Here is a 12960-nt window from a genome sequence, read left to right as displayed (position 1 = left end):
GGAATATTGTGCATGAACAACACTATTGTTTTTTTCACTTTTTCACTTATTACTCTTCTACTTTGGAGTGCCTGCCTGTCGTACTGAGAATCTTACTTTTCGGAACATTGTACCATATTAGACTTGCATCAGCATGATTGATTGGGTTATGTGGACACAACCCTTTGTTGAAGAAATCCCTTTTGTTGCAACTATTGAGCTACTAAGAAAGATCCAATCTACTTGGTTGAACAAGCTATCGATATACAATGACACCTAACTAATCTGACCCAAACTAAGGGGTAGTAATAAGTATGTATATGTTTTTCTTTTTTGAACGACGTTTTTTATAGGTGAAACCTCTCTCAATTTAAGGTGGAAAATGTAGTGACCAAGGTTCCTAGCAATTAAAAAGCTTATACAATTACAATGATATGTTCAATCAAACGAGGAGATTGTCCTTAATGCTATTAAAGATGTGCTAACCCCAATCTTCCAAAAACAAGGATAAATATAACGCATTGAGGTAGTCTAAACAAGTAACTGATTGAAACAAAATTTACTTTCTATTAAACTGGAGCAAACCATAATGCAAAGGAAATTGGACCTTAGCATGCCACCATGCCATAAGGCTGTGAAAATCTTTTTGTGCTCTTCAATGCATGCTCATTGCAATTGCAATGGGACCCACATAATCACCATAGTTTGACAAACAGTGGGGTGGCTTTTTTATGAAAACCAATGCCCTCTATAAAAGAGCTTTATTGACCTATTCACAATGGCATCCAATGGCTCTTGAATAGCTTGCTTTATGCAATCAGATCGACATATTCAATTTTCCCTTGTACACATTAGAAAAATTTCAAGCAAACATTATATGCCTTAAAAGCTTCCTTCCAACAATATATACATACCTAGATGAATTCAAAATAAGCCCAGATCCGCCTTAAAGGGAAAGTGCACCCAAAAGTCAATATACTCATCAGCTCCATCATGCATAGTATTGACTAAATACTACATCCCCATTAACGCCGTCAATGCCCAATAGTGGGTGTAGAACTAGGTACCAATATATGCTCCCACACACACACACACACACTCACACATCAGCATACATCAATAGAAAGATCTCCGTATTGAGTTTCCATAATGAGTCTAAAGATGCAAGGCTGACTCAGCCATACTGATGCTTAGCACTAGAAGAAACATTGATTATTAGTTTAAAAATAAGGTAGTTGATAGGGCATGATCATCACACAAGAAAGAGAGGATTAGAACAATATCAATTGGTCCAAACTCGGATGAAAAATTCATAATGTGACGTCTGCGTGTCCGAGTGGAAATGTTCAATACAAGGGAAGCCACAGCAAAATTGATTGCTTATGAACATCTAGCTCACATCGAGTAGGTTCAGGGAGGCTCCTGTATTATTCATTTTGTACCTTCATCATTTAGGAGGGCTTCTCATTCATCATTGCATCCTCAAACACAAGAATTTCAAATTACATTCATCATTTGCTCTCTTCTTGATTGAATCCAAGAAGAGAAAATATGGCTAACTAGAGGGCCACATCCCCATTAAGGAGCAAGCCACCCATTAAGCGCTTTCATTGCCCACTTCTTTCTCTCATCATTATTCTATTGTTGCGTCTTGTGGGTGCAACAACAGATGCCAGTGTCATATCAGATAAACTTACAAGGTGCCAAGGTTAGTGAGCCGTAATGAGCTCATCACTCACTACAGAACAGTGATGGGTGCTTCCTCCTCGAAAGCCACGACGAACCGAATTCGGTTCGTTCGACATTATTCAGCAGTAGGAGCGATATGAAGGATGGTACATTCGTGCCTTGGCTTCTTTTAGCAAATCATGAGGCTTGGGAAGATTCGTGGCAAGCCCTGGAAAAAAGTTCAAAATGCTTTGGCGTAAGCATGATCAAGTTCCAACCCAAACATGATTGAATGGTGTATCGATGTGTAGAGCATAAAATTCAGCTAATGTGCAGGTTGTTCTTTGTGAAAGATAGGCAATAATCATTTATTAACAGACATTTGCAAGCGGACATTTATAGCATCTATAACCAGCACTACTGAGAGCCAAGGCTGTGGTTCTCCTTAAAAATAACTCGAAGCATTGAACGTGTTCAAAACCTTGAAATTCTAAAAATTCAGCAGAACAGAATACTATGTAAAATGAGTAAACGAGGCGCACATGACCTATGCTAGGAAGTCATTGCTCATTAACTATGACTTACTAAATGCTATCTGAGGGATTCTATGGAAGGTTTTCTTCAATTTCTTTTTTCTGGGGGGGGGGGGGGGGATATATTGTCAAAGCCGTCAATCAATCAGGGTTGTCAAAGCCATCAATCAATCTGCTCAAACGACCCCAATGCACTATAAGTACAGAGCACAGAGGGCTATTTGCTACTTTCCTCCGAGTATGTCTGTATATGCACCACCTAGAGGACAGTCCCCCTTTTCTATTTTGGATGATGACATATGGGAGTTCTCTAGGGATGGTACATTCTCATCGTGGAGGACTTCAATGCTAGGACTGCCCATCACCAGACAGTATTTTATGATACTTCAGAGGAGATGCTGAGGGAGCTGGATGTTGCAGATATGGGCCTATCTAGAATATCACAAGATGTGGAGCATACTGAGTATGGACAGCACTTGATAGACATGGGGAATGCACATGGATTGGCCATTTTGAATGGCCTACAGAGATTTCCTGCTGCGGGAGGTTTTACATGCTTTCCACACAAACATGGAGCCAGCACAGTGGATTATGCCATGGCACAGCCGAGCTTTATCTCTAGTATCCAGGACCTCACAGTTGGACCTAGACCTGTTGGTGTGGCAATAAATTTCCTGCTGTGGGAGGTTTTACATGCTTTCCACACAAACATGGAGCCAGCACAGTCGATTATGCCATGGCACAGCCGAGCTTTATCTCTAGTATCCAGGACCTCACAGTTGGACCTAGACCTGTTGGTGTGGCAATAGATCATGCCCTTGTGTCGATGACCATCTCTTTCCAGTTTAGTGTAGCACACATACCACAGATAGCAGCCCCTACTCACTACACCTTTACACGGGAGACGGACTCTATCTACATAGATGGGATCTACAAACACCTATGCACTGAGGAGCCAGGGCGACCTCTGAAGGAGCTTACTACTATACTGACACAAACATTGCATGATGCAGCAGCAGAAGCATACCCACACACCCAGCCTGAGCAGAGACGACGTTCTGTGAGCATGCCCCAAAATGGCTGGTATGATGAGGAGTGCCGCGAGACGAGAGCTAGGCTTCAGAGGGAGGTGCTTTTGGGGGCATCACTCATAGTCAGTCACAAATTGCCTTCTGACGCCTAGTGCGGCAGAAGAAGAGGGTATTTTTGGCTCAACTAGAATAGGATCTATATCAACTATTATTCAGTCAGGACTCAGGTGAGGCATGGCGACTCTTTCATGAGCACTCCTCTCCTGACATTACTTCTACAGAGGCCTGGGGCAGTATGCGTCATCTCTGTACACAGTTCTTGGACAGCCGCCTCTTCCCGACCCCCCCAAGCCATGCCCACACACATGCGCTTTTTTTCACCGCTAAGATGGTGAAGAAGGCCATTGATAGGATGAGGACTGGGAGAGCATATGATCATGATGGCTTGGTGGTTGAGCATTTTATACATGCCAGGGATCTGCTCGAAGAGCTTCTAGCAGTGATGCTCAACCGTGCCATGTGTGAGGGTTTGCCTAATACTTGGAGTTTATCTACTATTGTACCTATCTTCAAGTCAAGAGACCCTATTATGGAGCTTGGGAATTATCGCGCTATCATGATTGGACACACATTAGCACGGTTGTACGCATACATTCTTGAGCAACAGTTGAGTAGATGGGCAGAGAGAGAGGGTATACGCGCAACCGGACATGCAGGGTATAGGAGAGGTTTTTCTCCTCTTGACCACATTCTGACACTGAGAGCCATTATTGAGGAGGGCAGATCACATGGGAGACGGATCTTTTGTAGCTTTATGGACTTCCGCAAAGCATTTGACACAGTGCCCAGAGCTAGATTGATGCACAGACTACAGGAGATGAGAGTACCCACAGAGCTGATTTGGGGGATTATGGCATATTATACAGGTCAATAGTGGGGCATGTACGCACTCCAAAGGGGTTATCTACATTAGTTCACTCCACTATCGGGTTGAAGCAGGGATACCCGCTCTCTCCTACTCTATTTCGTATGTATGTGGATGAGGTTTTTGACTATATTGAGAGAGAGGGTGATAGAGGTGCTTAGTTGGCAGGGACATGGATTCCACTATTGTTATATGATGATGATATTGTGTTAATCTCCGATTCTCTGGAGGGGATGCAACGTCACTTGGATGCTTTGCATAGGTTTGCTCACGACAGTGGTCTGTTTGTCAACCTTGGTAAAACCACCCCACAATGGACCAGGAGATCAGCACCCACATTCACATAGGGCCATGAGACAGTGGAGTATACAAATGCTTACACCTACCTTGGAGTGGTCTTTACTGGACCAGCATTTTCATTGAGGAGAGTAGCAGACACTAGACTAACTAGAGCACATGCAGCATTGGGTGGATCGGAGAGGATCTGTTCACAGATTCAGTTTCAGGAGACTCGGACGAAGCTCTGGCTTTTTGACACTTTGGTGGCTTCCGCATTGCTCTATGGAGTTCAGATATGGGGGCCTTCATTGGATAAGGAGACATGGAGAAGCCTCTAGTCTCTATGATCTCGCAGCTTATTAGAGCCAAGGCTTCAGTACCACATGACATTATTCGAGCAGAGCTAGCTACCCCCCCCACTAGTGGTTGAGGCGCTTACCAGATCAGTCTCCTTTTTACACCTCTTGTGGGACCTCCCCACAGATAGATATGCCCGCCTAGCACTTGAGTCCTCTCAAGAGTTAGCTTTACAGGGAGACACAGCATGTTGGTATGGGGAGATGACATCATGGTTTCAGCTACATGGGTTCAGCATGAACATATTGCCCCCCTTCCACTACTCATTGGATGCACCCTCTCTGACTCTTACACAGTCCGAGATCACTAGGCTCATCCGCCAAGACCTGATTCAGCTATATACTAGGAGGACTTGGATACAGCCGGCTCAAGGGTTGGGCACGAAGATGGCTTTCTATAGACAACATGGATAGATTGCCCCCCTTCCACTACTCATTGGCTGCACCCTCTCTGACTCTTACACAGTCTGAGATCATCAGGCTCATCCGCCAAGACCTGATTCAGCTAGATACTAGGAGGACTTGGATACAGCCGGCTCAGGAGTTGGGCACGAAGATGGCTTTCTATAGAGAGCATCATCTCTAGCTTAATGAGGATGGTTTTGTGACAAGGCCTAGATACATTGATATCTCATGGGATACGATGTGCTATTGGCCAGATACGCACATCTTCACACCAGCTTCGGATCGAGACTGGTAGATACAGCGGAGTACCAATAGAGGCCAAGACATGTTCCCTATGTCACATGGAGCCTGAGACAGGGTTGCACTAGCCATGCCACTGCCCAGTTTACTATGAAATACGAGGACGCTTTCACTACCTGTTTAGAGAGGGCTTTGGACCACTCTCTGGAGTCCTAGGGTATGAGGAACATAGATGTCTGGGTTTGTTTTTGCTTGCTCTACGCAGACACAGAGAGAGCCTGATGAGAGGAGAGGCTAGCCAGTCTCAGAGACGGATCATAGACTTCTTTAGAGTGGACACTCAGGCCAAAGGTGCAGCTACCACAACAAAGCTCACATTCTCCTCACACCAGAGGCACGTTGATCAATCGAGCGACCGAGCTAGGGAGATCTAGATGCCCACGACTATGGAGGACTACACAGCATCGACGGAGGCTGCATCAGAGGATTCGGATCACTTTGGCCCGACATGCACTTGTCCTTCAACGTCTATGACGTCTGCTATCATGTCAATACCTTTGTGGGAGAGAAAGTAGGCCTGTCTAGGAGAGCGTTGAACAAGAGTCTGAGCAAAAACTCTACTCCAATGCAAACTCTCTAGTCGAAGTGAATTTCCACAGACCTCATCTCTACCATTCCACAACAATTCTGTTGTGACCACCTTCCAATCCGACACTAGACTGGAAGCTAAGGGACATCCCGGAATTGTAGCTTCAACTTTACCGAAAACCACATCCCAATACGACGGCTGCCAATGGCCGAAGGCTGGCGTATAAACTGCATGAGAGCACAAAAACGCAAGCATCTGCGTCCAAGGCTGTTTTTGCTTAACCAACACCAACAACAAAGTAGCCTTCCTTGCTGTAACATGAGAACACAAATGAAGGATATTCAGACCACCACAACGTTTTGGAGTACAAAGCTTATCCATCGCGAGCAATCGCAAGCCTTTTTTGTGAGAGGAAGTGGACCAAAAGTGCTCCAAAATCCGAGATATGAAATCCCGAAGACGACGGGGTGGCCCAATGCAACAATGGTAGGAAAAATTGCATGTATGCCACCAAAATAAATTGCACTATTCTGAGCCTTACATGGAGCGGCCAGGTAGACAATTTCCAATACTGCAATTTAGATCTTAATTTATTCTCAACCCATTGCAACAATTTCGCATTGTTAACCGACCAAGCCAACTGATAACCAAGATGTCTCACAATTTGATCAGGCTTCACTATCGCACCTGGCCATAACAGAGCATGCCAATCCATTTGATGCAATGACAACAATTTAGATTTTCGGAAATTCACTTGCAGACCTGCAACCAACCCATAAATATGCAGAGCTTCCATTATACAACGAACATCCTCAGGATGATTTCTAGGCCAGAACATGGGGTCATCCGCATACGCTTGTGCAACAAAATGATCATGAGCTAGCAGTTGCAGTCCATGTAGCCGACCAGATGCTGTTAAGGAGTCCAAATACAACATTAGAGGATGTGTAGCAATAACATACAACATAACACTCAAAAGGCATCCTTGCTTGACCAATCGACCAAGATCCCATAACCGAGTCAGCTCACTGTCAAGAATTCCGTCAGACTGATTGTTTTCGTAAAGAAAATAGACTACCTGGCGCATCCTGGGCCCAAAGCCCAAAGCCGTCATGATCTGAGCAATGAAGTCCCAGTGGACAGTGTCAAATGCTTTCTCTATATGAATTTGCATGATAAGCACATCTTGTCCAGTATATTTTGCATACTCAATTCCAATAAAAGCATTGGCAATATTATCCATAATTTGCCTACGAGGAATAAATCCATACTGAGCCGGATGTATGCCGGAAAACAAGTGGTCAACAACACGAGTAGCTATCATTTTCAACAATAACTTGTAAATGACCGGCATAAGTGTTATTGGTCGCCAATGTTAAAAGTATTCACACAATGCTTGCTTAGGCAACAATTTCACCAGTCCTTTCCACGATTGCGGCAAACATTGTGCGGTCCAAGCATGGTTTATCATGAAAAGCAGAGGCTCCTTAAGGGATTCTCAAAAGCGAAGAAAAAATTCCATCGTAAGCCCGTCCCATCCAGGCGATTTCCAACGACCAAGATGCAACAAACTGTTGTGCAATTCATGCTCAGTAAAACACGCCTCAAGGGTTTCTACATCATTCATTGTCAATATAGGATATACGTACGACAACAACAACTGTCTGGCTTGCAAAACCTCAGTCGAGGAGGCTTCAGGCTTGGCAAAAACATGTTGAAAATGATCCACCATTGAATCCGCCAATTGACCTTTCTTAGTCGTCCATTGCCGAGTTTCATCTTTAACCCTTTTGATAGAGGCAGAAGTCCTCGAATGATGCAAATGCTTAAAGAATTGTTTCGATGAACAACCTTTATGCATAAAAGCGTATTGCCTAGATCTAATTTTCCATTTTTCAGGCTTTCTCTTATCATTATGCATTAACGAGGTTTTAGCTATGCATAATTCCTCTTGTCCCAAAGTTTGACATATGGCCTTATCTTCCTGCATGTACCACGAACCATAATCCTTTATGATTGCCTGGATAAGCATGACAAAGCGATACCAAGACACATCCACATCAATAAACATCTAAGAGACAAGTGGAGGAATTACTGCTTCAATCAAAGATCTAAATGTTGTATGTGAAAGATACGCATTGTCAATATGCAACAACCGCTTACGAAGGAACGAGGAGTCTATATCTACTGCCTCAAAATAGACCCAGAGCCAAAGAGGAAAATGATCAGATAAGGTGAAAGAACGATCAATCCTCATATCACAGGCAAACATATCATATTGCGGAGTGCCCAGTACATACCAACGATCGAAACGTGCTCTATATCCAGAGTAAGCATTATGAGTTAAATGTATAACCTCCCTCTGAAGAGTGCATGTTGGCCCATAGATCTAGGACACCCGTATTACTGACCATGGCATCCCAAGAAGAGCATTCAAAGCTCAACATATGCGAATGACCCGTTGTGTTGTCCGTGTTTGCTGGTGCATTATTAAAATCCCCTCCCCAAAAAGCATGCGAACGCCAGGGGTATTTGACCAACTCTTGCCAAAAACGACTTCGTTGTGCTGAGGTAGTATACGCATAAATACCAGCAAATTCCAGAATATTTCCTTGGACAAGCCATTGAACTACCATCCAACGCCCTGCCAGAGTTCATGACGCACCATCATCAAAACACCCGAGAAAGAACCAGTACCAGCATAAGCAATCCAAAATCCCACATAATACGAAGATTGACCTACAAAATCATGTTGATTATGCTCCTGTAACACCATTATATCTGCTTTATTTGTATGTACATAATGCCAAATTAACTTCCACTTGTCATGATTGCACAAACCGCGCACATTATACGTAAAGCATCTAAGAGGAGAATGCATATGTACAGTATTTACAAGAGAAGCATGAGGCACTATCATCAAGTGGTATTGCCCATGGGCACATCCGCCTACATACTAACAGTCAATGAAGCGGACTCCATATGCGTTTCTTGGTGAGGATTCCGATGCAGAGGCACCGACCCATATGTCGGTCCAAGAAGAGCATCTTTATATGAGTGTACCACTCTGTCCCACGCTTTAACGAGTGACTTATGATCATGTGATGTAGATGTGGAAGATCCACCACTTCTCACATCCAAAGCAGGCACATAATTTCTTGAAACACGCGAAACACGGGGCTTAATTGGCTTCTTTGGAGTTTGCCAACCATCAGTAGAATCTGTCATTTTAGCTTTACCCTTAGTATCTGTCTTTGTAGTAGGATGCACATTAGGCATGCTTTTATTTTGATCTTTCCCTTGTTTGGCTTGCATGCTTCCATTAGCATCCCCCATCTTTGGTCTCACAAATGAAGAGGAGAGGGAGGCAACATTGGTGCCAGATGTCGGAACAGCACAAGGCGGTAGTTTCAACAAAGATTTCTGACATTCAGACTGCATATGGCCAAAATTTCCACAACTGAAACATGCACCTGCAAATTTGCCCCATTTGAGTTTAAACGGCCTTTTGCCTACCGTCGGATCACCAGAGTCGATGGTTATTCCTGACGGCATCGGCGTATTCGTATCCCACAACACAAAATCTATTGGAATTAGTATTCAAATTTGGGGAGCATATCACTTTGCCCAACTGAGCAGCTAGGAGAGGCAAAAAATGCTTCTAAGTTCGTGGAAATCCGACTATTTCCACCCAAACTGGGCACCTATGTCGAATCAAGCTCTGATAGTCTTTAGTGAGTGCCCAAGGCAATACATGTATCATTTGCATATTGAAAAACAAGGGCAATATTTCCAATAATTGCGAGCGAGCTTCCATGTCTACCAATAACACCTCATAAAAGCCACAGGCACCAAAATACACTCCTCGGACAGCTTGTCTTTTTAACAGGAAATCAATCCATTGACCTACATCGTGTGCCGAGGGCATCTTGCCAAGGAAGAACAAAATGACCGCATTCAATGCATACTGTGCTACCAGATCCATAAGCTGCTGACCTTCCCAAGCATTCCGAGCATCAACAAAATCCTCTAACAAACACTCTTTGATGATATTTGTCAGCATCCATCGTGGAAAGATCCACCTGTTTCCTACGCTTATATACAGCTTCTTCTGCCATATCTAATCAACACTTCTCTTTCTAGAGCACTCTCTGGACTAACACCCACTCAATATATTTATATACTTTTTTTAAAAATAATTTTTCTTAGCAAGGACTCTGCTGAACACACTGACAAAAAGAACCTCTTGCTAAAGAAAATACACAAACAGTCACTGTCACTCACACGAGAATCTGACAGAAGGGCCGCGTGCAGGTGAAAATCATCTTCGACCACCGGCGCGCTTAAAAGGCCTGCGTAGTGTAGGAGTTGCGCAGGGCAAGGTAGCGCAACAAACGAATGGCAGAAGGATTCACTACACCCAAAACCAACCGTCACTGCTTTACACACCCACACACACGCACACACATAGAGGAAGGAGGCGAAATCCAATGCACTACTCTGTACAAAATCCCTACAAGATACACACACACACACACAAAATAAAGCAAAGCGAAAAAAGGGGGAACAGAGTTGTACAAAACAGGGGAGCTCAAACTACGCAGGGCTAATGACAGAGCAAAGGACGACTTTCGCGCTCAAGGATGAGGGCAGAAACGCGCAAGCTTCAGCAGCCCTCTCACGCACAGAGCTCAGGGCAGAGCGCGCAGGACTCACAGCAGACTGCGTAGGGGACACAACAGAGAAGATCGCGCAGAGCACACGACAGACTCTCGCGCAAGGCACGGAGCTCGTCCTCTCTCTCTCTCGACGACACACACACACACACACACACACACTTTTTTTGTAAATCAGGTTTGATTAATTTACAAGTGAGAAACCTCAAACCGAGGAAAACCCACGGAGAAGAAGAGTTACAAAAAGCGGAGCTTTATGATGCTTTGAGGGCTTAAAACAGTCAAAGTAAATCCTGTATGCATCAAGAGTAATATCCCCAGCCTCATAAGCGAAATGTAGTGCTTGGCCAAGCGAGAGTTTAAAATAGGGAAACGACGCCACTTCAATGCCTTGAAACATCAAGAAGTTGCGATGGTGCCAGATGGCCCACAGAACCCAAAATCTGACCCAAGCAAAAAAGACTGCAAACTGAGACTGCGGAGACTGAAGCGTCCCAAAAAGCCAAAACCGTTTGTAAAAAGTGGCGGAAGGGAAACGGAGCCGAAGAGCAGCCGACATCCATCGAATGAAGGATCTGGAGCAATGACAATCCCACAACAAGTGTGGCATAGTCTCCTCCGTTGTACAACATTTGAAACAACAAGAAGGTGCAATATGCCGTGTATGCAATGTGCAATATACCGATAGGTAAAACTCCCACCAAACAATGACACAAGAAAATACGTTCCTTCAAAGTGAGACAACATTGCCAAATGGCAGATTATGTGCGCCTCCACCATAGGGATGACTTGGAGAGTGACCACAACTGATTACCATGATACACAATCCACGCATCAGATTGCAAGAGAGCGTAGATACTACCGGCTGAAATGCATTCTAAGCTAGCATTGGCAAGATTCATCCAAACAGCGAGTCTTCATTCAAAGGAGGAATAGGTGAGAGATCAGCAAGCATGCCGCGAATTTCTCGCCAAAGAGGAGAATAATGAGGTCCCAATCCAAACAAAGACCTCACAGCACAGAACGAAAGAGCATGGCTGGTGTCATCTACCACCTCATGCACCTGGCATATCCCTTTTCGAGAAAGAAAATATGCTTGATGAGGAGAGCGTTGGACCAAAGTAAAAGAGAAAGTCTTGCTCCAAGGCAAGCTCTCCAATCGGAGGGAATTGCCAAGAGAAGATTGCCGGCCATTCCATTCCAAATGCAACGTGACAGCCTTCCAATCAACAATGAGAGAAGAAGTGAAGGGCATCCAGGAATGTGCCCTTCAAGCTTGCCAAAAACGACCTCCCAATAGGTTGGCTGACATGACCAAAGGATGGAGTGACAATATGCGCACACAAATGTGATACCATAAGCGACCAAGGCGATAGGCTAGCTTTCCGAGCCAGAACATGAGTACGCAAATCCAAAATATTCAGCCCGCCAAGGCGCTTGGGAGAACACAACTTGTCCATAGATAAGAGCCCGGAGACCCTTTCTGCGAGTTGAGGTGTACCAAAAATGCTCCAAAATAGTAGACATAAGCAAATGCAAGCATGACCGAGTAAAACTGCACATAAGCCATAAGAATGCACTGGACAATCCTGAGTCGCACAGGTAGAGGCCAAGTGGACAATTTCCAATGATTTAACTTGGAGTACAAATATTGGAGCACCCAATCCGTTTTCTGTGAAGCTAACGCATTCCAAGCGAGGGGATAACCCAAATGACAAACTATGACGTGTGGAGGAACAATCTCCCCTGGCCACAACAACTTATACCAGTCATACTCATTCAAAGGAAGCAGCTTAGATTTACGCAAATTAGCTTTGAGGCCTACCGCCAATCCAAACAAGTGAAGAGTTGCCCAGATGGTAATACCACGCCATGCATAATTTATTCCACATCATCATAGCGGTTACGAGGCATAAACAAAGAGTCATCTGCATAAGCCTGACCAGTAAAGTGTTGCCCAGATGGTAATAGTAGTCCATGCAATCTACTAGTAGAAGTCACAATACACAGGTTTTTTTTTTTTTTTTTGTAAATTGATTTGATTAATTTACTAGTGGGAAACCTCGAAGCAAGGAAAACCCACTGAAAGGATTATATACAAGAGGAAGAACACATAACTACTCAGCTGTATAGAGTAGCTAGAAACATTCATAGGAAAGTTGATGTATCTCTACGGTGATATCGCCAACTTCCAAAGCAAACCGTAACGATTGCCTAAGAGAAAGCTTGAAGAGTAGGAACAGGTCTACATGAGTACGATGGAACATGTAAGCATTACG

The 12960-nt window shown here is 44.1% G+C and overlaps 1 protein-coding gene across 2 annotated transcripts in view; it reads right to left on the bottom strand.

Annotated features, from left to right (window-relative positions):
* Positions 1–1265: 1265 nt before the first annotated feature.
* LOC147440517 (NADP-dependent malic enzyme 1-like) overlaps positions 1266–12960 on the bottom strand; it is a 96695-nt gene continuing 85000 nt past the window's right edge. For both annotated transcript variants that reach the window (XM_086530232.1, XM_086530234.1), the window contains one exon: positions 1266–1876. In XM_086530232.1, the coding sequence (XP_086386358.1) occupies positions 1788–1876 (89 nt within the window). In that variant the 3' untranslated portion in view covers positions 1266–1787. The remainder of the gene's footprint in view (positions 1877–12960) is intronic.

This window comes from Adiantum capillus-veneris, chromosome 15, assembly GCF_014529385.1.
Source record: "Adiantum capillus-veneris isolate H3 chromosome 15, ASM1452938v2, whole genome shotgun sequence".
Lineage (NCBI taxonomy): Eukaryota > Viridiplantae > Streptophyta > Polypodiopsida > Polypodiales > Pteridaceae > Adiantum > Adiantum capillus-veneris.
This window is presented reverse-complemented; position numbering and strand designations above follow the sequence as displayed.